This window comes from Plectropomus leopardus, chromosome 17, assembly GCF_026936395.1.
Source record: "Plectropomus leopardus strain MGB_pleo_1.0 chromosome 17, ASM2693639v1, whole genome shotgun sequence".
NCBI lineage: Eukaryota > Metazoa > Chordata > Actinopteri > Perciformes > Serranidae > Plectropomus > Plectropomus leopardus.
Window position 1 is genome coordinate 2,506,824 of NC_142192.1, and position 26,030 is coordinate 2,532,853.

The 26,030-nt window shown below is 41.0% G+C and overlaps 1 protein-coding gene across 4 annotated transcripts; it reads right to left on the reverse strand.

The window, feature by feature from the left end:
* Window positions 1-338: 338 nt before the first annotated feature.
* Window positions 339-24,108, reverse strand: LOC121958052 (SNF-related serine/threonine-protein kinase-like). 4 transcript variants are annotated; one of them, XM_088090890.1, is made up of 9 exons: window positions 23,888-24,108; window positions 20,355-20,442; window positions 17,618-18,004; window positions 16,544-16,762; window positions 14,927-15,173; window positions 8,020-8,161; window positions 6,312-6,524; window positions 5,848-5,982; window positions 339-4,118 (listed from the first exon to the last, which is right to left on the reverse strand). In XM_088090890.1, exons 3-9 carry the CDS (start codon window positions 17,738-17,740, stop codon window positions 2,825-2,827), a joined length of 2,373 nt encoding a protein of 790 aa, XP_087947016.1. In that variant the 5' UTR covers window positions 17,741-18,004; window positions 20,355-20,442; window positions 23,888-24,108; the 3' UTR covers window positions 339-2,824. The 4 variants fall into 4 exon arrangements, with proteins under 4 accessions (XP_087947016.1, XP_087947017.1, XP_042362841.1 ...); XM_088090891.1 differs by lacking the exon at window positions 20,355-20,442 and having other exon boundaries at window positions 17,618-18,000; XM_042506907.2 differs by lacking the exon at window positions 20,355-20,442.
* Window positions 24,109-26,030: the final 1,922 nt, after the last annotated feature.

Genomic DNA, 26,030 nt, shown 5'->3' on the forward strand with positions numbered 1-26,030 from the left:
AGAAAGTTGAATTCAAAAGTTATACACTTGTTTTCCTCTGTTTAATAGGGAATATAGATGTGAGAATGTTATTTGTCTTAACATTTTGTGGGTTTCTATTGTGTATTTATTAGTCTGAAAAGCTGAAAGTAGACACTCGCCATCATGGGGTGGAGGGGTATTGGCACACACTTATACCATCATAAACAGTATATCCTGGTGAAAATTTAGGAAGGTACTAAAGTAATGAAAATTTGATGCCCAAGCCCTCTGACTACACAGTTTTAATTGTGGATTAGTTAAAGAAAACAGAGGTGTAAATCAACGTTCACACAACAAAAGCCAAGGAACAGACTTCATTCACATCATTTCATTTTAATAGATCTCTATCATATACATACAGTACAATATGCTCAAGACAGATTTTATGGCACATCCATTTTTGTTGTACATTTTGCAGTCGCTGGTATTGCTGTGAGGCTACAGTAAAGTGACCATTTGAATCTGTTACTTAGGTAGATACAGCAGGTGGATTGACCTCAGTGGGTAAGAATAAGGTTGCTACAGCAAAACACATGCACTGTCAAGTTATATATTCCACTAGGGGTGGGTCACACATCCAGTTACACAGACTGATACTTGGCGGGGTGCTGTTGTTATGTTCTATTGGAACCCCTTTGTTGTTTTTGTCTTGGAATACGCTACAACAGTGGCTACCGTGATCTTGGAGAACTACGGGATGCACATGGTTTAGGATCCACCCAAAAGTCATTCGCTTTGAATTTAAAGAGCTGCCATGACTTGTGTTTCAACCCTTTCACACCTGGATCTTGAGCTGCATTCAGATGCATTTTACCAGCAGTTAAACCCCTGAGACCTGAGAAAATTGGTTCAATTTCTTTCAGAAACACAGGAAAAACACCTTATGACCAACTTGACAAGAAATGCCCTGCAAACTGCAAATAAATAAGTAAAAGGCAACAAAGACACTATCTAAAGATAAGCTGAAGGGCATTATTAGATATGATCAAAAACAAGTGAAAATATCTGTGAAACTATACATATAATTCTTGATTACAGATTTAAAATTATGTTGTGGGAAAAAAAGAAAAAATATTTTAACACTTTCTTGAGGTCATGTTTTCTTTGTTTTACTTTTCCTTTTTTTTGCTTGTTTTTAGGTCATTTTCTTGTAACTTTTTCTTCTAATTTCTTGCTTATTTTTGAGCCATTTCCGTGTTTTTAAAGGAAATTGAGTACATTTTCTCAGGTTTTAAAGAGTTAATTTAGTTTCATTCCAGTGTTCTTGTCCTGCCATCAAACACATTTTGAGCTCTGGGTTCGACCAAAACCTTGCATATCCAGTAAGAGTGACGAATAATGGTGTAAGATCTAGTATTCAGGTTTCTACTGCAATACAACATTACCGTCAATACTACAGATACAGAGTACTGCTAGGAGGTTATTCACATATGTACAAACTCTGGCATGGAGCTGCGCAGAGACTTGACGAGTGGGTGTGCCTTTTCTTTCCGAATCTGCGGAGCACGTTGGAGATAGAAAAATAAAACAGTGATAGACTACAAAATACTGTGTGCCACCATTAAGTGCTGCTGTCCATTTTCACCCTGTTTTTTGTCCTTGTTTGAATGAAAACACAAGTAACTCTTTCAGTCAGAGTAAAAAAAAGGATAAAATGATTTTCTTATATTTAAAAAAATATGGTATTAAAAAACCAGCATCAAGTACAACAAAAGACAACATGTAACATGATACTAAAACTCATCCACTTTCCCTTTCATCAGCTTATCAGAGTGATACAAGTGTGCGTGTGGATGTGCACAAAATGTGTACATACAGTATATATAGGTGTGTAAGAGCAGGCATGTGAGCACCTTCTGCACTGTGAAATCTGACAAATTGATCTGAATTTAAATAATCTCAGAAATCAATTGCCTTGAAAAAGGAAAGTATACACAACGATTACTCTTAACTTATGTTTACTTTATATCTTATTGTTAAATTTATTTAACATTTATCTGTATTTACTTAATTTTGTGAAGTTGTTACAACTTAAAATGGCAAGTAAAATGACCTTGTTCTTTCTAAGTGTTAACAACTTCAACAAACCAAGTCTGACTTAACTTGATCATCACAGAGATTTCTGCTAATAATAAAGTTCTGTTTTGTGACCATGTTTAAGAAAATACAAATATATTTGACTATTTTCCAGCTAGCAGAATACAGATATACAGCACAGTAAACTTTTTTTAATGAAGCTGCTGAAACCTAAAAAAAAAAAAAGAGAAAAAGATTTAATTAAACTTGTCATTTTCAGTTGCAACATTCACAAAATTGAGTGAATATGACTAAATTTTATGTAAACTAAACAATTAGATATAAAGTAAACATAAATGTAGACTAAAAGTTATATTTACTCACTTTCAAGGAAATCAATTTCCTTGATTTTTTAAAATAAAATTCACTTGTCAGATTTTACAGTGTGTGTCCATACTTACTAGCGCTTATTTAAACACACCAGTGGGTTCAAATGTCCCTTTAGTGTCCTGTTTAATCTGCTGAAAGTGCTTCACATACTTGGCATGGCACCTGGTCTCCTCCATGGAGACTTTTTGCATCTCTAAATGTGCAAAGTAGGCATTTGGACTTTCTCCCAGTGATCCACCAATATTGTTAAATAATAGTAAACGGCATAAAATGCAAAAATAACAAACTCATGAGCCAGTGGCGACCTGGCTGAAACAGAAGCAGGAGGATGAGAGGTGTTTAGATGAGAGTGGAGGAGTGTGGAGGTGCAGCAGCTGATGGAGCGGCGGTGTGCGCTCTAGATGACCTGGCAGCAGCTGTGAGGGGTGGGGGTGCAGAGCAGGCCCTCCTTGGGGCTGCGGTGGATGTTGACGGACAGAGTCTTGTCATTGAGAGGCAGCTGCAGCACACGGTTCTTCATGTTCCTGTGGTTCTCCCTTGCCAGGTCCAGCTCCCCGAGCCTCAGTGTGGCGGTGCAGGGCCCTTCCAGCAGTGGGTCTGCGAGCGGGTCTCCGAGTGGGGGTTGGTGGTGGTACAGGTTACCCCTGGGTGAGGGGCCCCCCAGGAGCGAGACCTTATCCAGGCTCCCAGTGGAGCCGCCCATGCACATCCTCCACATGGGACGGTCCTGCGTTTCCCCAGCAACTACGGCTCCGCTGCCGCCGCCACCACCCCCTCCTCCCCCCGTCAGGGTGTGGAACTGAGAGCTCAGACACAGGCTCATCAGCTTCAGGCTTTCCACCAGGCCGCTGGCAGCTTTGGCTGTTCCCTTGCCTTGGCCTGAACCAGATCCAGGACTGGCACAGTTGGAGGGACTGCCCTCCCCTGACCCCTTTTTCTCTCCATCATCCTTCCCCCCTCCTCTCTCATCCTCCTGCCCAACCACAGTTGCTGTGTCCAGTTTATGGTGACTCTCTGTGTCATCGTCACTCGTCTCTGAGCTGGGGGTGAAAGCAGCGACCGGTGCTGCTACACCCACAGTTTTAGGCGTTGATATGAGTGTTGGCGGCGATGGGATTCTAGAGTTCAGATTGAGGCTCAGGCTGGGTTTGGGCGGGCCGAATCCGTGCTCCCTCCTATCCTCCTCTTCTTCATCCTCCTTATCCTCCTCGTGGATCTGGTTAAGAACTGGGGCGCTCATGCGGGATGTCAGCCGGTTCGCAGAAGAAGACGATGAGGAGGAGGCTTTGCAGCGCAGCACCACCTGAGCAGGGAGTGATGAGGGAGATAAACATCTGTCCTCCTCCCCTTCCTCCTCCTCGTCCTCCTCCACGCTGAAGAGACTTGGGCTGCGAGGTTTGCAGGGGCCCACTGAGGTCAGAGAACCCAGCCTGAGGGGGTTGGAGTGGGGCTTCCCCAGAGGCCTGAGCCCCCTCTCCTGGCTGTGACGTGCAGACTGCTGGCTGGCAGCAGAGAGGTGGGGCTCCTGCCGCTGGCTGAGGTCAAGCAGGGCTGTTTTGGGCCTGGGGCCTTTGTGGAGGCTCTCTGCACTGCGGGCAGGTGACTGTGGGCCCCCAGGGTGGGAGATAGCTGGACCCCCCAAGCCATCACTGACATCCTGATGAACGTCCACTCTGGTGGGCCAGGACTGCCTGTGAGGGTTAAACACATAGAACACAGGTTTTAATGGGTTAAACAGGCTTACTGTACTGTGACTCAGAGATAGAACGGGTTGTCCTCTATGGGAAGGTCAGCGGTTCGGGGCTCCTCCCCAGGCAACATGTCGAAGTGTTCCTGGGCAAGATACTGAACCCCAAATTGCTTCCAATGCTGCGTCATCAGAGTGTGAGTGTGTGTGGATGATTACTGATTAGTAGGTGGCACCTTGTATGGTAGCCTTGGCTACCAAAGGGTGAATGTGTGTGTGATATGTGATATGTGGTGTGAAAGCGCTTTGAGTGGAACTAGACTAGACTAGAAAAGTGCTATACAAGTACAGTCCATTTACCATTTAAATGTTAACACTTCCAAATACATTTTAAAGGGACAGTTTACTCCAAAATCAAAAACACATATTTTTCCTCTTACCTGTAGTAGTGATTTATTAGTCTAAATAGTTTTGGTATGAGTTGCAGCACGTAGAACATTTGCCTTCTCTCCAGTATAATGGAACTACTCGGCTTGTGGTGCTCAAAGCACCAAAAAATAAAATTGAAAATCTCAACAGCAATGTCTCTTGACAGAAATCATGACCTGGTTATTCAAGATAATCCACAGAGCTTATGAGCAGTTTCATGAGGGAACTTTTTTCTTTTAACTGAACTACAACCACAAATCGTATCGCCACACAGAAAGATGCGTGTGTCTACTCATGGATGCTCGTGACAGAGTGAGATGTAAACATTAATGACGTCCTCCTCGGCTCAGCTGTAACGTCAGCCAGCTCAGTAGTGTTAGTTCATTTAGCAATAGATGAGGAAAGAGACATTGCTACTAAGTTTTTCAAATGTATTTTTGGTGCTTTTAGCACCATAAGCTGAGTGCCATCTAGTTCCGTTATATTGGAGAGAAGGCAGACATCTCCAACATTCAGCAATTCAAACCAAAACTATCTAGACTGGTAAAAAGCACTTGATGTAAGAGGGAAAAACTGTATTTTTGATTGATTTTGATTTTTGATTTTAAGGTGAACTGTCCTTGTAAGTGATTGAGTTGAATGCTGAAAAAAAGACTTACGCAAGAGTTGCAGTGATCCTCTTTTATGTCCTGTGTACTAAATAGAGCTAGAGTGAGGTCTAAACCAGGATTCTGTTCTGAGTTGCCTATTTCTCTCCTAAAATGTTTTCAGAAACATGTATCTGCTTCCTGTTTCACTGTACTATGAAATCTGTCCAGCTGCCATTATGTGAAATGGATGAGGTGGCATTATATCACCCAACACATGCATTCTGGTAGCTGTAGGTTTTCTACCTATTGTGTAAAAGCCTCCTTTTTCTCTGTTTTCTCTGTTAATGTAGCACTAATTTTAAAAGAGACAGACTAGTTTCATGCGAGAGCTCTCTTTGTATTTGTGAAATACTTCTTTAAGTGAAAGCTGACCTGTTTAATAAATATTCTTGAATCTTTTTATCGATAGGAACATGTGATTTTCCTTATTTGGAGATATTTTTGGTGGCACATTCCTGATGATGCTGCTGATCTGCAACCTGTCTTCCATTCTCAGTCTGTCCTTCATTCTCTGCTGAACAAAAGGCTCCGTCTGTCCATCTGTTGTCAAACTTGTCTTTCAGAAACTGACAGCACACAGCACTGCAAAGGCAGCACTCTGTCCATCTCAAAGTGTGTGTGTGTGTGTGTGTGTGTGTGTGTGTGTGTGTGTACCTGAATTGAGCCTTGCTGGGGCTGGGTGATCGTGTCTGGCTGTGCTGCTCCTTCTCTTGCCTCTCCCTCAGCATCCTCTCAGCCAGCAGGAAGTATGTCGCTGTGATGTGGTTGTACTGATTTGACTCCAGAGCCCTGAGAGGACAGACACAAATCAATTTAAATTCCCAAACACACACACACACACACACACACACACAAGTATGCACACACAGAATATCAACACGCAGATCAGCACCAAGCCCTGACTGTGAGTCAACAGGAAGTGACGGGGGGTGGAGATTTAATTTGACATGGCAACAGCTCAGGACTGACTGCCAGCTGCTTGTTAACGCCAATTAAAGCTGTTGATGACACTCAATTAGGCTTCAGTTGGACTAGCGAAGCGTGGCAAATTTTTGGAGATTACACCAGAGAGAATAGCTGCATGTTCATTTATTCGGGTGAGATGGAGGGACAAGTACTCAGTGATGGCGTCTCGGTCTGCGATGGCTCCCAGGACCATGCGCTGGATGATGGAGCCGTGCTCTTCCTCTGACAGGCTGCGATGGGACACCAGAGGTGTGGACAGCTTGGTGGCCGGGGAGGGATCCACACCTTGGAGCCACTCGTGGGCCCCGATCTCCTCTAGGGTGGCTCGTTTCTTGGGGTCCCTCTGCAGCATGTGAGCTATGAGGCTGGAGGGAGTCACAGAGGAGTCAATGTTAAGATGTGTTCAGCACTGCAGCTGTGTTTACACGCACGCACGCACGCACGCACGCACGCACGCACGCACGCACACACACACACACACACACACACACACACACTGATGTTAACAGTGACCATGTCCCAGATAAAGACAGGAAAGTCCCATGTCAAGACATGAAATCCCAAATCAAGTCCCAGATTAAAAAAGGCAAGTCCCAAGTCATGTCCCAATTAAAAGAAAGTGCCTTTAAAACCACGAAAAGTGTTTTCTTTTGGTTTTACAGGCTGCATTACAGAGACATGATGTAAATTTCGGAACTTATGAGAGTGTCCTAGCTGTTCTATTATTTGCCTTTAACCACTTAGTCATTATATCTGCATTACCGATGATTATTTATAAAAAATCTCATTGTGTAAATATTTTGTGAAAGCACCAGTGGTCAGTCCTTCAATATCGTCCCAATATCGATATTGAGATGACCAAAAAATGAGGGAGAGGTTTGTCTTGTTATTTCTTTTGTCAGTAAATCAATCTGTGAGCTGCCACTTGCTTTTACAGCCCAGATGAAGAGTGTATATTTAAACGCCTAGGTGTCAAGCCCATTTATAAGGCTTTTTAACTTTCGCAAAACAGTGTGCATTTGATTTTTTTGGTTTTGACTTACTAACAAAAGAAATAACTTTTTGGTCTTTTTTCTACCCTTGAATTCAAAAAGCACCCGTTTTTCAAACCTGCACATGAAGTAGCACTCCTCAGCCAGACTTTTTTTTTTAATAAATCATTAAAGAGGTATTTGGTAAAAAATATTGTGATATTGGATTTTTTTCACCCAGCCCTACTCTGCAGCTGATATCCAAGAGCTTTCTTATCAGTGTCAATCTTTAAAACTCAGATCAGTCAAACACCACCTGGGATAATCTCCAGATAATCCTGTAAACAAGCCATCCACCTTTACCGTTTGCCTTTCCAGTCTAGAAAAGATCAGTGAAGCAACATTAACTTCACTGGCTAATGCACTCTCACATAATGGGAAGAAGCGCTGTTTCTTTAAGGTTACATGCATGAATGACTTGTTTAAGGTCTCAAGCAAACAGCACATAAACTGGTGCTGTGTGAAAGTCGACATCACCTAATGAAGTCATGTCCACAAACGATGTTTTCAAACTAAAACCTTTCAAAATGTATTCAGTACCCATTCTGCCCTGCTCTGCTGCGACGCATCCTCAAACCCTCACAATGTTAAAAATAGCAGGCGGATTTTAAAGGGTGCATTAGATACACTTAACGCGGCGCTGCATCTGTGGTGGAGCAACTGACTGCAGCAGTGAGTGAAAGCAAGTGAAAGCAGGACAGCGAGGAGCAGCGGAGGAGAGGCTGCTCCTCTCTATTCGCCTCTCTTTTTCTTCACACATCTATAAACATGAAATATGCAGCACCTGCAGAGCGCTCCGTCCATCTGTGTGCGCGTGTGTGGTACTCACTCTCGGCATGCATGGGAGATGTGTGGAGGCACCGTGTATTTACAGTCCATGATCATAGTGAGCGTCTCGCTGTCGTTTGCCTCCTGGAAGGGGGGCTGACCGCAGACCAGCATGAAAAGGATCACCCCCAGACTCCAGATATCTGCAGTGACACACAGGGACACATAGATGAGCACCGCTGTAGAGAATTATTACGTATGAATGTGTGTAAATGTAATCATGAAGAATTTAATGAAGATGTATGATTCACATATGTTCATGGTTTAGATATTGTAAAGGACCTTGGAGTCCTTTACTGACTCCAAGGTGTCTGGACGTTAAGATATTGCAAGAGAAAGACCTTGTAGATGTTTAGACGACAATGCTGTATGAGGTAATAAATTAACTATTTAACAATGAATGGCCTTTCTGTTACTTTAGGTTTTTGGTGTGTCTTTGTCCATTTACATGCTGTCCTGAGAGCTTCTATAATACGATCTGTGTTGTCATTTATCCTTTATATTCATCTCATCTAGCTGCTGCTACACTTATATATGGTTGCCTGTACCTTGTAGGTATGAATTAATTTGCATGTGTTTGTGCTTGCACTTTTCAAGACATGAGGTAGGATTTTGTGGGTTTTTTTTTATTGTATTGTGTACCTCACTTTTGTATTTTATGCTGCTGTATTACTATTTTATATAATATCTTAATGTGTACCACCTTATGTTTATCCACCCTTCCTAATGTATCGTACTTGTGTCTGCCTGCCACAGAGATTTCAGATGGAAAATAGCTAAAAGCTATATCTTGTACTATACATCTATTCTCCATCTGAGATTAATGTACATTGAATATGGTCCCTGACAAATAAACTAATAAAATAAAATTAGATTTGATTTCATCAAAATGAAGATTGACCACAGTACAAGTTTTTACTATATTAATTTGGCATTGTTAGCAGGATCCCAACAGACACTGGATGAGTAAAGAAAGAACTCATTTCCTCTTTTCTTTATCTTACCAAGTGTGCCACTTGACAGGATTATAGAACAAGAGAAAGTGTGATTTGTTTTTGTCTCAAAATAAAATTAAAAAAATTAGTATGACACACCAACAAAGTGAAGCACATATGTCCTTTCTGCTTAGTGACCTAGATATGAGCCTAGACAAGAGCTGTCTCCCCCCACAGTTTAAATGAAGCATAAATCATAGTCGATCAGAGCCATTTCAATAAATATGTACTGGCTTAGGACACATCTGTCTAACCGAGGATGAGGCTCCGCATTGCTGCCTGCCACCGGCGTCATGCTCTCTCTCTCTCTCTCTCTCTCTCTCTCTCTCTCTCTCTCTCAACACACACACACACACACACACACACACACACAAGCATGCACTCCCACACAAACACACAGTCCTGGGAAAGTGGGTTAACGTGTTCATCCCTCAAAGCTTCATACAAATGCTAATTTCATGGAACAGTTCTCTTGGTCCGATTATCCGTTTTAAAAGAGCAACTTTTTGCTGCGGGCGTTCGCTGGCGCCCTGGTCAGCAGGATGGTCCACTGACACACATTCTGCAGTCACATACTGACTGCCGGCAGAGTGACAGTGACATAAAAGCATACAGTATGTCGACCCCCTTTTCACGACTTATGAAAAATTATTTGTAAAAATGTACGTTGTGGAGTGATGCAGTTGGTAAATAAAATAGCAGTCACAGCATTTCTTCTTCTTTGTGGGCAGCATGCACATCAGCAAAAAATCTGTTTTTAAAGCTGCGTTAATTGATTTTTCGGCCACTTAGGGCCAGCGGAACAAGCTGTAAACACAACACTGATGTATCACCTTATAAACTATTTACACGTCCAGCAGACACAGCAGCACAAAGCATTTTTCTGGAGTCATGTAATGTCATGGCCAGGCTGTTGCTAATTCTGTTTATCTGCTATTTGGCTTCCTAATTGGAGGGCTGATAAGAGCTGTGAGAGTGAAAGAGAACCAAAACAGCAAAGTTGCGGACTGTAAAACCAAAGCAATGAGCTGAACAACAGGGATACAGTGAAAATGTCCTCGGCTTCCAGTTAGATCCACCCCTCGCTCCTTAACTCTTTGCTCCAAAAACACAAGATGGCGAACTCCAGGCTAAAAAAGTCCAGAAAGTCCACAATGTCCAAAATGGTTGACATCACAGTAGCTATGTACATAATTTATACAGTCTAAAGCCTTTTTTTTTTTTTTAGATTTTTTTTTCAAGCTTTTATTGCATTTATTTGACAGTGTGAGCGTGAAAGGGGAGAGAGAGAGAGAGAGAGGGTGACATGCAGCAAAGGGCCAAGGCCGGAGTCAAACGCGCGGTGTAGGCTTTTTACGACATACAAAATATTATATTTCCCTCTCTAATATCGCTTTAATATTGCTGTGAAAATATAAACTAATTTCTCCTTGAAACAACTGCATTGTGTCAAGTGTCTCACCAAGAGCAACATTTTACAAGATTACTTTTGAACACACCATGGTAGCATTATAATTTATCTTCACCCAATAATTATTTTTATTGAGCAGAGCTTGAACGCATCATAATATAACTCAGTGCAACCTCAGTTAACAGTTAACATTTACTAGCTTTCCTCCTGCCAATTTCAAAACAGATTTGTTGTTTGCAGTGTAGCATTTCAAATCCTAGAAATGTTCTGAAATGCTAGAAATGTCCTAAAATCTGAGAATCATCCTAGAATCCAAGAAATGTCCTACAATCCCAAAAATGTCCTAAAATACGAGAAATGTTGTAGAATTTGAGAGATGTCCTGAATTCTGAGAAATGTCCTAAAATCTGAGAAATTCGCTAGAATCTGAAATGACAAAGAATTCCAGACACGTCTTAAAATCCTAAAAATGCCCTAAAACCTGAAAAATGCGCTACAATCCAAAATGACAAAAATGTTAGAATTGCCCTCAAAATTGTTGTTTACTGCTTTCTTTTGTCCAGCCGACATCTCAGAGAAGATCTCTGTTCATCCCAAACATGCTCTCTATTGTCCTGAGACGACGGTGGTTGTTATTTGCCGACAGGCCGATGGCAGAGAACATTGGTGAATATCGGTTGATAAATTGGTGCATCCCCATTAAAAGATACATTAAAAACTCTGTAAAGATGAGAGGATCTGCAGAGTAAGGAGATAATTCTCTGTGATTTGTCACCCTGCATTCACATTGCATAAACATATCACATTTTTTAATTAAAGTATTGATTAGTGAAGCTTTAGAGTGCTAATTTTTAGGTTTCTGTCGAAGCTTTCTTGGTCTTGGCTGCATAGGCTGCACAGGCTTTCCTCTAAACATACATTACTTCCTGCACAGACCCTGTGCTCATGTAACCATCATCTGTTTGATATATTTAAGATTTACTCGGCAAAAGAAAGGTGGTAAGCTGAGTAAACTGGTTGGGTTTATCTTCTTGGACACCCCTGGGGACATGTCAGTCTGCCAGGACACGCTCAAGATTTCAATCTGGTGAAGTCCATGTGCCAGTTTACTGTGGGAGGAGAGTATTTATTGCTGCGAGGCTGTGAAGGAGCTCTTGGTGCTGATGGAGGGAGCAAACGCTGCTGCAGTCCCCGCCACCATCTTAAACCTAGCCAATGTATCCTAGCAACCGTGACCCTGCTCCCTCATTACTTGCGTCAGCGGTCCGCCAAACTTCCTTCCTCAATAACTTTATTTATAAACCAGATGGCTGACACATCTCTGGATAACACCATCCGCGTCACTGCACATTAGCATCACTTGAGCTAACGACACCCGCTACTTACTGGTGACAGCTGGGAGTGTAAACATCCCTTTCTGCTGTGTTTTAACACCAATTGCTTTCCTGAGATAACCGACGAGCACTTCCTTGTGTCTTGACACCGTTAACCCTGAGGCTGAGCGGGCCAAGTTCAGCATCCTGTCCTGCTGATTGTTATGCAACATCTTTTTTTTTTTTACAAAATCCTCCCACTTGTGCACGTTCATTATGCACAGATATGCTCTGAATTATGCATGTGCCCAGGATATGTTCTTTGTAATTGCTATTAGGTAAGTTAAAACATTTTTTGAAGTGCAGCTTGTGCTTCTTGGAGAGGAAGCAGAAATCTATATTTAACTTTCCATTTACTGGAGACAAAAAAGGAGAGAGCCCACACACTGCATAACATGAGAAGGCAAAAGGAGGCAGGCATCTTTTCATAGCACTTATTAGTCCATCATCTGCTCCCACAAGTGCACAAACAAACCTGTGATTTCCTTTTAATGTTCTGCATTAACATTTCACATGTTATTCTATCCCAGTGATACTCAATTTATGACCTGCAGGCCAAAGTTAGCCCCTGATATGCCAGGTGGCGCCTAAACCATTTTCACATAATTATTCACAAGAATACAGTGATTCATACTAGGAATTGTTTTTATACTTTCAGTATACATAAGGTGTCAGAGTGCATACCAAAATAGAGCTTATTGATAAAAAAAAAAAAAAAATGCCAGTGGAGGATCCCCCGCACCCCCGACAAAGGTCCTAGCTAGGAAAAATGGAAAAAATGGATGTCCTAGAATCAGAGAATTGTCCTAAAATTCAAAAAACACCCTTAAATCCTAAAAATGTCCTAAAATTGAAGAAATGCCCTAAAAACGCCCTTAAATCCAAGAAACGTACTAAAATCCATCTAACACCCTTAAATCTGAGAAATGTCCTTAAATCCTTGAAACACATATGGGACCGCTGTGACTGGCCCCTGTCCTCTGTCATTTTGCAAAAGTTTCCCAAGCAAAGCAGGTTGAGTATCCTTGTTCTATCCTCAAACTTGCTCTTATTCACTCAGGGTTTCACACATTGGGAAGTGGATTTTTCACACTTTTAATTGTTATTTGTAGGTTTAGTTCTGATACCAAAGCATGTGATCATTTTCTGCTGGTAAAAGCACTTGACACCTTGGATTCATAAATAACTTTTTCTCTGCTTTTTCTTGCAGGTTGCTCCTCCTCATTGGCTTCTTCTGTTATACTGACTACTGATGCAACACCCCACCCCCACCGATTTTGGATCACTTTTCATCTCAAATTATTTTCAGCACTTCCTCAAAAGAATAACAAACTCCAAACAGGCTGGACCTGAGAGAGCCGAGCAATGACAGACTCTTTATCTCTGCAACAAACCGGCTCACCGCCACCTGGCGCGCCACCAGCAAAACGTAGCATCCTGCCGACCGTCAGCAGGTACCTTGGCAGCGATGTACTCCCAGGCCAGGTTACCTTGTAGCCCTGAAAGTCAGGACTTCTGTCCTCCATTCAGCCTGTTCCACATCAAACTGCTCGGCTGATAGAATCACACGATATTACATCCCGGCTGGATGGATAATCCCCGCAATCAAAACATCATCATCTCACATGGATGAAAAATGGTGCACAGGCAGTGTGAACACTCCAGAGGACAGAACACACACACTCACACGCACACATGCACACACACACAACAAACATGTCCACAGACATCTGATTTGCCATCTGGGTCAAGTGCTCAGACAGGCTTTTACAGGACAGCTGACCTCACATATCCAGCCACTCACACCATCATGCAAAAACACACATGCAGACAAATAACTATTATTACTCCACGTTCAATATTTGGGAGCCGCTCATCCGCCTGCCCAGCACATACTCTGAGAGAGACAGTCAAGGCAGACAGAAGAAAATAGCCACTGCGAATCCACTCAGTCAGAAAAATGGAAAATGCTGCTCTCCTGCTCTGACGCAGAGGCTTCTGGGTAGACAGAGAGACTGCTGATGCTTTTTCTCTCTGTCTCTTTTCCTCTTGTTTTGCTCTGTCCCCCCTCCCCCCCTGAATCTGCATGCCTGTTTTATTTCTTTTCCATTACATTCTGATTGAATATCTAAGCTGTGGGTCAGCAAGGATTGGTGCCACTATCGATGGGAGAGACAGAGGGGTGAAGGTGGCGGTGAGGCTGCTCCAGAGTGCTGAGGAAACCAATTTCAGCCTGATCTGATATCAGAATTTATTATACAAAGAAAGGCCATGACTGTCAGTGAAGATAAACCGCTGACAAAAATAAACTGCAGGTGTGCGACTGTAATTCTGTGGGTTAATGAAAAAACTATATTTATCATGATCATAATAACGTATTTAAAATTATGTTACAAAATGATTGTCATTTCTTAAGAACTTTTTGCGGGTCATTTCCTTCATTGTTTTTCAAAAATTCTTTCTTTTTCAATTATTACTATACTTACAATAATAATTATTATTATTATTACTATTATTATTATTATTTAAGAACTTTTTAAGGTCATTTCCTTGGTTGTATTATAATTATTATTATTATTATTATTATCATCATCATCAATATTATCTATTTATTTATAAATTAATTTTTTAGGTACATTTTTTTTACTGTTTACAAATTTCTTGACAGTTTTTTGGTCATTTCTTCTTTCATTGCTCATTGTCTTCTTCCCATGTAGTGAAAGAAACCAAGCAAATTTGCACAGGTTAACTTGTATTTTCCAAACTGCCTGCTATCCTACCACACTCTGAACTTTGAGCAGCTGTCCTCCTTCTGTCGGCTGGCTGATAAAGCTGCCAGGTAACCAAACTGTCTGCAGAGTCCGTGCAAACTAATGTAGGTCTCACAGTGTGATCAAAGTGCATTCAGAGCTATCACTAGGTCATATCTGCACAGACAGTGTGTGAATATGAAAGCATCAGTAAACCAGGCTGATACACAGCAGAGGACAGTGTGAACCATATCCCACTGCTGGGAACACACACTGGACTATGGAATGTGACAGTGTCCCATAACAGTCAAAGTAAAAGCTGTAACAATTATCTAACTTTGCCAAATCAGCATAGATATCTTCTGTACGTAGGACTCACCCACAGCAGGAGCGTCGTACTCGTCCCCCAGCAGTATTTCGGGAGCCGAGTAGGCCAGAGAGCCACAGGAGGTGTTGAGTTTTTTCCCAGGCTGAAAGCGGTTACTAAAGCCGAAATCGGTGAGCTTTACGACGCCCTGCTTCTCGAAGAACACCACATTTTCCGGCTTCAGGTCTCTGTGCACCACGTGCAGCCGGTGACAGTAGGAGATGGCATGGACGATTTGGGCAAAGTAGCACTTGGCCACCTTGGAAGGGAGAGACAGCAAGGATAGGTAATAATTATGTCAATTTGTGAGTTCATAAGACAGCAAACACAACAGAACAACAGCTCACACACAGACTGTCTGACTGGTAACTGCACATGGTTGACTTGTGGGATGAACGCCAAGAGAGCAAAGTGTGAACCAACAGCTAACAAGGCTTTTGTAGACACCTTCAAGGTCCCATACTCTGCTCATCTACTAGAACATTTTAACATGCTTTAAAGCAACTTTATGTAGCAATTTGGTTCTGTGCACTTTGGCGCTCACCGCAGGTCTCAAAGTGCAACACCTCTGTCATAAAACACATAGTGTTGTAACCCCCTCCCACACTACAACATTTCAGAAAACAATACAACATTTTTGGGAAACGTAGGGTTTTGGTAAATGTTATTTTGTTTTCTGACATGTAGCGCTGTTGAAAAGTTTTCTCAGAATATTGTAGTGTTTCGACCCTCAGGGCCAATGTAGTAACTGCATTCTTTCCAAATACATATTATTTGAGACTTTTAATAGCCATTTGTCATTTGAATTTAGCAACCACAGGTCATTACACCTGCTTTTTCCAGGCCTGCTAGACAGGTAAAGGGGGAAAAGCCCATCCTTTGGGCCTGGCCTCAACACAAATACACTAAATACACTGAACAATGTTCATTTTTTGAAGGCTGAAGCTAATTCCAGTAGGCTAAATCCAAGCACTTTTAAAGACCTCTTTTCAATCTAAGTACTTTTAAGTTCTTGATGGTTTTTTTTTTTAAACCCACGCACTTTCCAGTACTTTCCAGACCTGTATCAACCCTGCACAAATCTAACAAAACATGCCAACTTTTATTTCAACACATTTTACCACAAAACAGACTTCCACCTGTGTTTTGGCCACTTCTCAGTGTACAAGTAAGGAAACATCAAAAGCCAATAAAAATCCAGTTGCCACTGCAGTCTGAGAATGTCTCATCTGTTTTCTCTGCTTCACTTGCAGTGTTACAGCTTTCAATGTCACACAGCAGCCTCCTGGTGTCCGGAATTTATTAACTTTAAAGAATCGGTATGCGTGATGCATTGGTGAACTTCTAGCTACCTTTGAAGTGTCCTTCACTGCATTCCAACAAAGTATCGCTCAACTCAAATAAAGAAAAGAACTGCGTCCACATTCTGTTCCCCAAAAGACTCACAGTGATTCTCACTGATTCGCAGAAGAATTAATATTAATATAATACTTCATCGATCTCTTTTCTGTGGCTTTGTCTCAAGCAACCCCTGGAGTTGGTCAAAAACTCTTCTGCAGGTAGGGTGAACCTTCATCTGCCACTTGAAAGTCAAGGTGTCTGCAGCCTAAAGGCCACAGCCCCACTCACCTCTTCAGTGAGGCCTCCGTCATGCTTCATGATGCAGTCGTACATGTCTCCTCCGTCTCCCAGCTCCAGGATGAGGTAGAGCTTGGTGGCTGTATCGATCACCTCATAGAGGCGCACAACATTGGGGTGCTGCACCATCTTCATGCATCGCACCTCCTGGAAAAGGTGCCCCCGAGCCACCGGGTCCAGCTTAGTTTTATCTATCACCTTCACTGCGACCTAGAAGAGCAACAAAAAGAGAAAAACTGAAATGATTATACACATCTGTCCCAATCTAAAACTATGAGTTTTTGCACACTGTAGAGAAGTGTTACTCATCTAAAAAATCTGACCTCTGACAGGGTGACGAGTGGCCCCCTAAACATTTTCTAAATCACCATTACATAAAGTGATACTTTTAGTATACATAAGGTGCCTAAGTGTATAAATACCATCTAAATAGAGCTTGTTTATCAAAAAAGTGCCAGTGGAGGATCCCCAGCACCCCCAGAAAGAGGTCCTAGCTAAACCCCTAATGTCCTAAAACCCAAGAAATATGTTAAAATCATAAAAACATCTTAAAATCATAAAAATGTCTTGAAATCCTAGACACATGCTAAAATCCTAGAAACATGTATGGGGTTGCTGTGACTGGCCCCTGGGCTCCTGTCATTTTGCAAGAGTGGCCCCTAGGCAGCGTAAGTTGAGTATCCCTGCTGCAGAGGTTACTGACTCTTGTGGACTGATACAGCTGATGGCTGGAGAGTAGTACCGATACTAAAGATCTTGTGGTGGTTATCAAACACAACACAAAAGTATTCGGTGTTTAGTCTTGTCAGGTGGGAAATGCCTCTAGGAACAACACCATCATGTGATGCTAAAATACCCACAAAAGCCAAGATCAACACAAAATGTTGGCAAATCAATCCATCATCTAATCATAGAGACATAACTCAAATCTCTGAGTGATAACTGCCACCTGTCTTTAGTATGCTTGTTTCTGAGGGTGAGGCTGGAATCTATTTAAAATATGAGGACATTCAATCACTGGCATTGAAGCACTGAAGTTGCATGTACAGACATGACCACACATACCTTTTCCCCAGTGAATACGTGCCGGGCCAGTTTGACAACAGCAAAGTGTCCTCGGCCCAGCGTCTTATCCAGGTCATACAGCCCGGCAATCTTCCCATCGTGATGGCGTTTGAGCCCCGCCATGGCTGCTGGTGGGCGGCGGGAGAAGCTGCCTTCTGTTGCCTGCTGCTCTCCGGTCAGTTCTCCATCTCCTTCTCAGTAGGTTGAAGTTTGGTGAATTTTGTGTCAGTTGTTCGGTTGATTCTAGATCAGCTGCTGGTCTGCTGAGGCAGCGTCAGTGATTTGACGATTGAGATTCCTTGCTGGATGGTGACAATAAATATTCACAGAGGTTGGTCCTGCTGCGCTGCTGATGCTCCCCTCAATTCAATCCCATCTTCTCCCTATCTGAAGGTGAAAAAAGACAGACTCAAAATTTGCCCATTCATATCGACAATGTAACAATTCAAGGAATCTGCACAGTGACCTGAGTCACCGCTTTGGAGGAAATCCTACTGAGCCCTGAGTCATGAACCCGTGTGACAAACTGTTATCCTCAAGGCCACATTCTCTGCCACTCTCTGCTGGTCGTGTGTCATTTAACAATGAGTTATAACAGTGTAATCACAGAGTGATCTGGAGCCAAAACTAAGAAACAGAACAAAACCACGGCTACACAGCCATGCTGTCAGCGTGCTAACATGCTCACAGTGACACTGTTACCAAGCTGATGTTTGGCAGCTATGATGTTTACCGTGTTTCTTAGTTTAGTGTCGTAGCATGCTAACAGTTGGTAATCAGCTCTAAACAGAAGAACATCTGAGGCTGGTGGAAATATTTTTGCTGGTAGTCGGTGATACACCAAAGTATTCAACATATCAAACTTTTGGCTTGCTGATGGCGCCCGATGATACGTCAGAGGGATCACCAAAGTTCTTCAAATTGATCCTCATGGAGTCATGAATGTTTGTTCACAATTTAAGGACAATTCATCCATATAATTGTTGATATATTTCAGTCTGGACCAAAGAGATGGATCAAATGGCCATACTGCTAACACTGCTAGCATGACTATAAATAAAATCTGAGTGAATATTAGCCAATCATCTAACAATAAAATCCATCCGAAGTGCGAATTCAAACTGCTAAAAGTAACAAGCTAATGTAATGGGTGTACAACCCAACACAAGACCTACATTATCAAATATACCAATGACTCTATACTCTCTATGGACATTTGGGGACATACACTGGCACTGGATAAGAGTCAATTTTGACTCAGGGTCTTCTCTTGTATTGATACATTTAACTAAGATTCTGGAGTAAAATAACTGTTATCCTGTTAGACAGAGTTGTTATCCAGTATGGAAAAAACTCAGTCTGAACCTTAAACAGGCAGTTGTTTTGACTACTTACCCTGCAACCTTAAACTTGTATATGTACATGTATAATAACTCTTAAACTGTGTAATACCTCATCATTTGCACAGCACACTTACACCGTCATATACAGTATACCTCTGTGCAATTTCAGGAAGGTAATGAAGGTAGAAATATTACACACTACCCAAGCTGATTATTAGATTAAATTGATGTGTTTTTTTAATAAATATTTTCCTTTGGACATCACAATGCATGTCATGTCAATTGGCCATTTTCCTATTGAAATGTTTATAGCTGACAGGAAGTAAACACGGACTAAAACTGTTGTCCTAGCAAAAAAAGACATTGATAAGGCTGAAATAAATATCTATGCTCTATACCTAACCTCACCCTTACCCTTACCGAGGTTCAGTGACACAGCTTTGATAAAGTCAAAATACAAAAATACGATATGAGCTTCATTGCTTCATAACCATTTGTTAACCCTTTAAAACCTGGCTGACAAGAGTAAAATGTGACAAGAAAATAACCTTAAAATTAGAAACAAAAAAAGGGGTGGGAGGAATATTTTTTAAATAAGTTAGGAAAATGTCCAGAACACACTTTTTAAAAATTATTTTCAGATCATTTTCTTGTAACATTTCTCTTCACTAATTTCTTTCTCATTTTTTGGGTCATGTCTTTTTAAGCTGCCCATCGCCTTCTCCCAATGTTTTTGAGAGAAATCCAACCAATTTCAAAGGGTTAACTATAGTTATTCAGTTAACTAAAATATCAAACAGACAAGGACAGAAAATCTTTACATTGGAGAACCTGGAGTCATCATTTTTCTTTCTTGATTAAGTTACTTAAATTGATTATTAAAGCTACTGCTGATTCATTATCTGTTGACCCACTTATTAGTTAACTGAATTATATTTCAGCTCCAGTTGTATATTGCATCATCTGCTTCATTTAGAATTTTTTAATAATTAATGTAATTTGAATTTTTTGTCCCCAAGGGACGGAAAAACTCTACTACTCTAAACTAATTCATCACACCGCCGCACTTACAACTAACCCTTTGCTCTGTTCTCAGAAGCTACTGTCGTCATAGTGTGTTGCTTCACGGCCCTGATTATGAAACAACACCTCCAGGGGAGGCATGGCATTCCTCTTTCAGTAACCTACCTGCGTGCCAAGAGCACAGAGACGCTAAAACACACAATCTACAGGCAAAGAACATTCCTGGGAGGTGATCCTTGTCTGGGTGTGTCCCACTCACCTGGATTCACACAGACAACAGGAAACCAAACACACAACTGTCGCCAGGGAACACACCTATCAACATGACTACATGCCGGAAGAAGGAAAAACTAAAAGCATCTCTAACCCACTGGCAGTCTGTGGTTGCTCAAATGAAACTTTGAAAGCCTTAAAAGCTCTCTGGGTTTTTTTCTGTGATCCTCAGTTGGAGGATTGTACCTGCAAGAAAAGAATGAGTCATTTTTCTTATAATAGGAAGCTGACATCTCTGTCTGTCTCTCTCTCTCACACACACACACACACACACACACACACACACACACAAATGTAATATCGACTCTGCTGAACATTTTGCCTGCCACTGACAACATGTAGGTGTTGATGTTTCAAAAAAAAGAAAAAAGACAAGAGACACATCCAAACACGTGCCTGCTTTCATGTGTGCACACACACACACACACAGTGTGCTGTGGTACACCCGTCAGGCTGACACGGCAGGTTGGCTGAGATCATGCCCGGCTGTGGTGTGCTGGTGAGCTGCTGTGCCGGCTCAGGTCAAACCAGGATCTGCTCCTCTAAATCTAGGCTTCTTATTTACCTTAAGAGTGCGTGTGTAATCCCCTGATCTGTTTAAAACAGGTGATGGGTGAAAGAACCGGTTGAGAAAAAGCACATGATGTGGAGAGCAGCCAATCCTGTAGCCTCTCTGACATGTCAACATACAGTAGTGAGCCAGTGGTGCACACTTTGAGGCTGGTTATGTAACTGTTCGAGGTGCTGGAGGTGTACTGATTTGGTTGTGTGCGCACAAACACACATGAGGTCAAGGACCTGTTAAAAGAGCTGCTCCACTCCCATAGTGTGTGATATGCACCATGTGAATTGGAGGTTATCAAGTACCTGCTTGACTGGACTCACTTTCTTGGTACATCTGATTAAGATATCAACTTGCTGAAGACACTCGGGTTAGTTACGAGAGTTTTGACACAATTATGCACTGTCTGACAAGTTGATTTCACTTTTAAAAAATCTAGGAAACCGATTGTCTTGAAAATTTAAGTAAACATAACTAATCAGTCTTAATTAATGTTGACTTTATATCTAATTGGTAAGTTTACTTAAAATTTAGTTATATTTACGTAATTCTGTGAAGTTCTTTAAACTTAAAAATGACAAGTTTCATCAAATCAATCTTTGTAAGTTTTACCAGTTTATTGTGCTATATATCTGTAGTCTGCCGGCTGCAAACTAGTCAGTCATATAGTATTTTCTTAACCCTTTGAAACCTCGGGCCACATCACTTTTTTTGTGCTGCTTTCAGGCGCCTTTTGCAAGTATTTTAATCTTCAAACCCTTAGAAAATTGGTGCGATATCTTTCAAAAACAAGGCAAGTAAGAAATGTAAGAAATGTTCCACAAATTTCAAGAAATGAGTAGAATTAGAACATTCTTTTTTTAAAGCTGGGGGGGGGGGACTACATTAATATTTATAATTATCTTTAACACATTTAAAATTGTGTTCCAAAAAATAAGAAACTCTAAGCACTGTTTTTCAGGTCCTTTTTTGTTGTTTTTTAACCTTCTTAGTGTCTGTGTGTGTGTGTGTGTGTGTGTGTGTGTGTGTGTGTATTTTTATGTGAGATTTTTTTAAACTCATTTTTAGGCAATTTTCTTGTGATTATTATTATTATTTTTTTTTTTTACTAATTTCTTGCTAACTTCAATGTTTTTATTTACTCAGGTTTCACATTTTAAGAAAAAAAGAGCTCACACATTTTCTAACTTCATCATTGGCTAAATCCTCTTTGTGATGATCAAGTTAAGTCGGACTAACTTGCTTTACTGAAGTTGGTGACTGTTACTGTTATTATATAAAGTAAATACAAATGCATTTTGAGTAAGCTTAACAATTAAGTAAACCTAAACTAAGAATAATAGACATATTTGCTGCTCTTTTTCAAGACAATCTATTCCCAAGATTAATTTCAGTAAGCTCAACTTGTCAGATTTCACAGTGTGACAAGCAATGAAAGATTTATTAGTTCAGGCATAAAATGTGGCAGCTAACAGTGTGATAATACAGTGGTTCCCAATTGTTCCCCAAGTCACCACTTAAACCAGTTTAACTCGTCACCAGGTCAACCAAATGCTGGCAGATTTTATTGAGTCGGCCTGAAACTATACCATAAAAAGTAAAAATTAGAGCAAAGTCTAAAAAAAACGTTATCATTTTAAATGGAATGTTTTCCCCTGCTGTCCTGTACTAATAATCTCGTAAGCCCTCAGAATATCTACATGTTCCTAACATGATGGGCAGGGTGAGGAGTGCTGCTACCAGCTACTACAACAATGCAAACATGATAGAAAAAATACTAGGGTGAAGCCAGGTAATCTGGGACACTTTCTGGTAGATTAGTAAAAAAAAACATCTAAAATTCTGAAGATGACCTTGAGTGTTACTTTTAGTGTGTTATGGCCCTCTTTAATATTTCTATTATACATTATTATTATTATATTATACATATAGAAAATATGTTACCAAGTAAAGCACTTAAGAAATTTGGGGCACTCAAACACATCTCAGGACTCCTTCAGCTTGAGGCAAATTAGATTTGAGACTTTTAAAGACTTTTTAATGCCAATAATATATCAAAAATTGTGTTGCAGCACAAAAATCTAAATATATATTTTATAACTTTTCATGCTTATTTTAAGCTAATTTTCTTTATATTTTTTTTGCCATTTCTTGTTAACTTGCTCATTCATTGCCTTCTCTCCCTGTTTTTGAAAAACAAAAAAACAAAAAACAATTTGCTCTGGTTTCAAAGGGTTACATTGGAGCTGAAGTAAAGCAATAAATCACTTTATATAGGTTATGACATAAGTTATTGCAATGCTTAGCATATGAAAAAACATTTGAAATTGTAATAATATTGCATTTAGACCCCAGTATTGTGATAACATAGTATTGGAGGCCTCCTTATGATATTTCTCATAATTACATACTTCAAGTTATGCAACATAATTTTTTAGAATTTTAAACACTTTTTTTTTTTTTTTTTTTACAAGTTGTTAGTGTTGTTTTTTGTTAGTTTGTTTTTTCACTCATTTTCAGGTAATTTTCTTGTGTATTTTAATATTTTTTTCTAATTCTTGGGCCATTTATTTTTCTCAACTTATTGTCTTCCCATGTCTTTTATAAAGAAATCGAGCTTCAGGTTTCAAAGGTTAAATCGTACCCCTACTTTTTGTATTTTCTCTTTATCAAAGTCCCTTGTTGGCTGTAAAAGAAAGCTTAGTAGCATCATATATATGAAGTTGATTTTGCATTACACTCAGTGAAATCGGACAGCCCAGTGTGTTTAAGCTGTGCTGACCATCCTCTGTGTCAGCTCTAACTGCATAGGTGCTGGTGTCCATATGGGACCCTCCGCCCCCCCCCGTGCTGTCAACACGCTTGCTGGCTGCATCCACGACAACATGACCGAGCGCAGAGCAGTTGCGCCAACAGCGCACACATAAGAGCTGTGTGAGGACCCGAGCCAACAGCGGGCTAACCAACGATGCGCAGTACGGAGCAGCCCGCTGCTCGAACCCCGCGGAGCCTCGCTAACTTGACACACATTACTACGCGGGGCCCTCCACCGTCAGCAGTGCTACTTACCTCAGAGGAATGTGAAGCAGCGCCAGCCGTCCTATCTGCTCCCCGTAAAGCTGCGGCACTGTGCGGGTCTGAGGGCGCTCAGCTGCGGGCTCTACCGGCTCACAGGCGGTCAGTTTAACACTCCGTACCGACGGACACACAACCGGGCGACGGTTAATCCAACGAGTCTCTGTGTAAGTCTGTCACACTGTCAACTCAGCGTCCCTCCTTCTCTCCCCCTCTCGCTGCTTCGGCTGCGTCAAACATACGCAGCTAGCACGAGTAAACAGGAAGTCCTGCTTTCAAAATAAAAGAATCCATCCTTTAAGAGGACTCTACATTTATTAACGCTACTAAAAAGACTTATCTCATAGTTGAGTTGTTAAGCTACAAGGATAAAGGGTGATGATTGATTGGGTGGTTTTATTAAATAATTTGTTGTTTGTGTAAGGAAATGGCTACGATCAAATGTGAATAAATGTCATGGATGTGTGTAATGATTTGATAACATCGACCTTTTCCTTTGGATTTCAACGTCTTTTTTTAAAATCATAACTTCTAAGACTCTCGCCCTGCTCTCTCTCTCTCTCTCTCTCTCTCTCTCTCTCTCTATATATATATATATATATATATATATATATATATATATATATATATACACCTATATATTATTGGAAATTTTGAAGCACACTGACTGGCTGTCAATTTCATTTTAAGACAGTTAATCAAAAGTCCAAAGAAGTTGATATCCGAAGCAAAAGGTCAGTGTGTGTTAATCTACTTATTCATTTATTTATTTGACTTACAGGCTACCAAGACATAAATGAACAATCAATACAACTACAAAAAAAGCAGAACTTGAATTCTTTTATTTTATTTTTTTACTATGTCTGTGTCTAAATTACATGTAATGTCAGAGCAATTAAGATAAATCATTTCTAACAAACCACCTACACATTATAATATCAGCCAAGAGATTAGGCTAACTATTGGCAATGCTTTGTCACAGTATAGAGGTATTATTTTTATTTTTGTTACGATCGGAGAGATCAGCTCTACTCTTTCCAGTGCTTTTTCTGCACAATGCTTTTATTTTTGAGACACCCGGCCTGTGTTCCGGTGTCGTTGTTTCTGAATGACAGCTCTTTCGTCGCTGCGCATCCGTACCATTCATGTCTGACGTCAGAACTACGTTGAGAGAAAAGCGTGTTTATCAGGTCTCCTGATAATAACACGGAATGTGCTCTGTCTCTTCACCTGAGCTGTGTTCAGGGTTGGATCCTGATTTAAGACATTTAATGCAAATAAACTGTGAGGCAAAAGACAAAACTTGGTATTTCTTCTATGGCTCAGGATGCAGAAGAACAATTGGTCTTTATCAGCTATTAGACTACAGTCTACAGTCAGTGAGTTGGCCCTCGGGGCTTCAGGCCTCCTTCAGCAACCACTCCCACATCCTCTGACACATTCCACACAGGAATCCAACGCCCGCTGCAGCTGGTGATGCTGGTGGCGGGGGTGGGGGGGGTGTACTGGCATTATCTGCGTGTCCCTGTTCTCTGTACTGAACCGGTTGGGCAAGTGTGTTGTTATGTCCGTTATGTAATATTTACAAGCTCCTCTGTGGTATGTTAAGTAGACCCTGTTTTGCTGCTGCCGGGATCACCATGCTGCTCCCTGTCAGCCAGCACTGAGCTGCACAGAGTTTTAATCATCATCTGTTTCAAGTCAAAGCCATGATGGCAAGCACAGTGACAGCAGTTAAGTCAGATCAGAAAGATTTCCCTCCATCACCACGGCCTGGCGGTTTAAACCGAGTTCTGGATCTATAGAGGACTCAGCTTTGCATTCAGGGGACTCAAACCAACCTGCATGCCTCTGAGAGGGTGTTTTGATTTTCTGCTTCTTTTATGTGAGTACGAATAAAGACAAAGGGCACAAAATCTGTTATTAGCTGAGACTGCCATCTAGTGCATGTTAGAGAAAAACGTTCTTATAAAACAAACAACACAATCATTTATTTTGTCCAATCTTTTTGCTTGTGAATGTCCCATTCATACTGCAGTGAGGACTAACTTGGGGGATCAGTCCTAATTGCTGATCAAATTAAGTTCTAAAGTCCATGTATTTCTATCTATCTATCTATCTATCTATCTAAACAATT

Excerpts from the sequence above, each read along its gene's own strand:
- LOC121958052 (XM_088090891.1), bottom strand. The coding sequence starts at position 17,740 with ATGGCGGGGCTCAAACGCCATCACGATGGGAAGATTGCCGGGCTGTAT. Across the intron at positions 15,174-16,543 it reads ACGGAGGCCTCACTGAAGAG|GTGGCCAAGTGCTACTTTGC; the intron begins GTGAGTGGGGCT and ends CTCCCTTCCAAG. Across the intron at positions 6,525-8,019 it reads ATCTCCCATGCATGCCGAGA|CCTCATAGCTCACATGCTGC; the intron begins GTGAGTACCACA and ends GACTCCCTCCAG.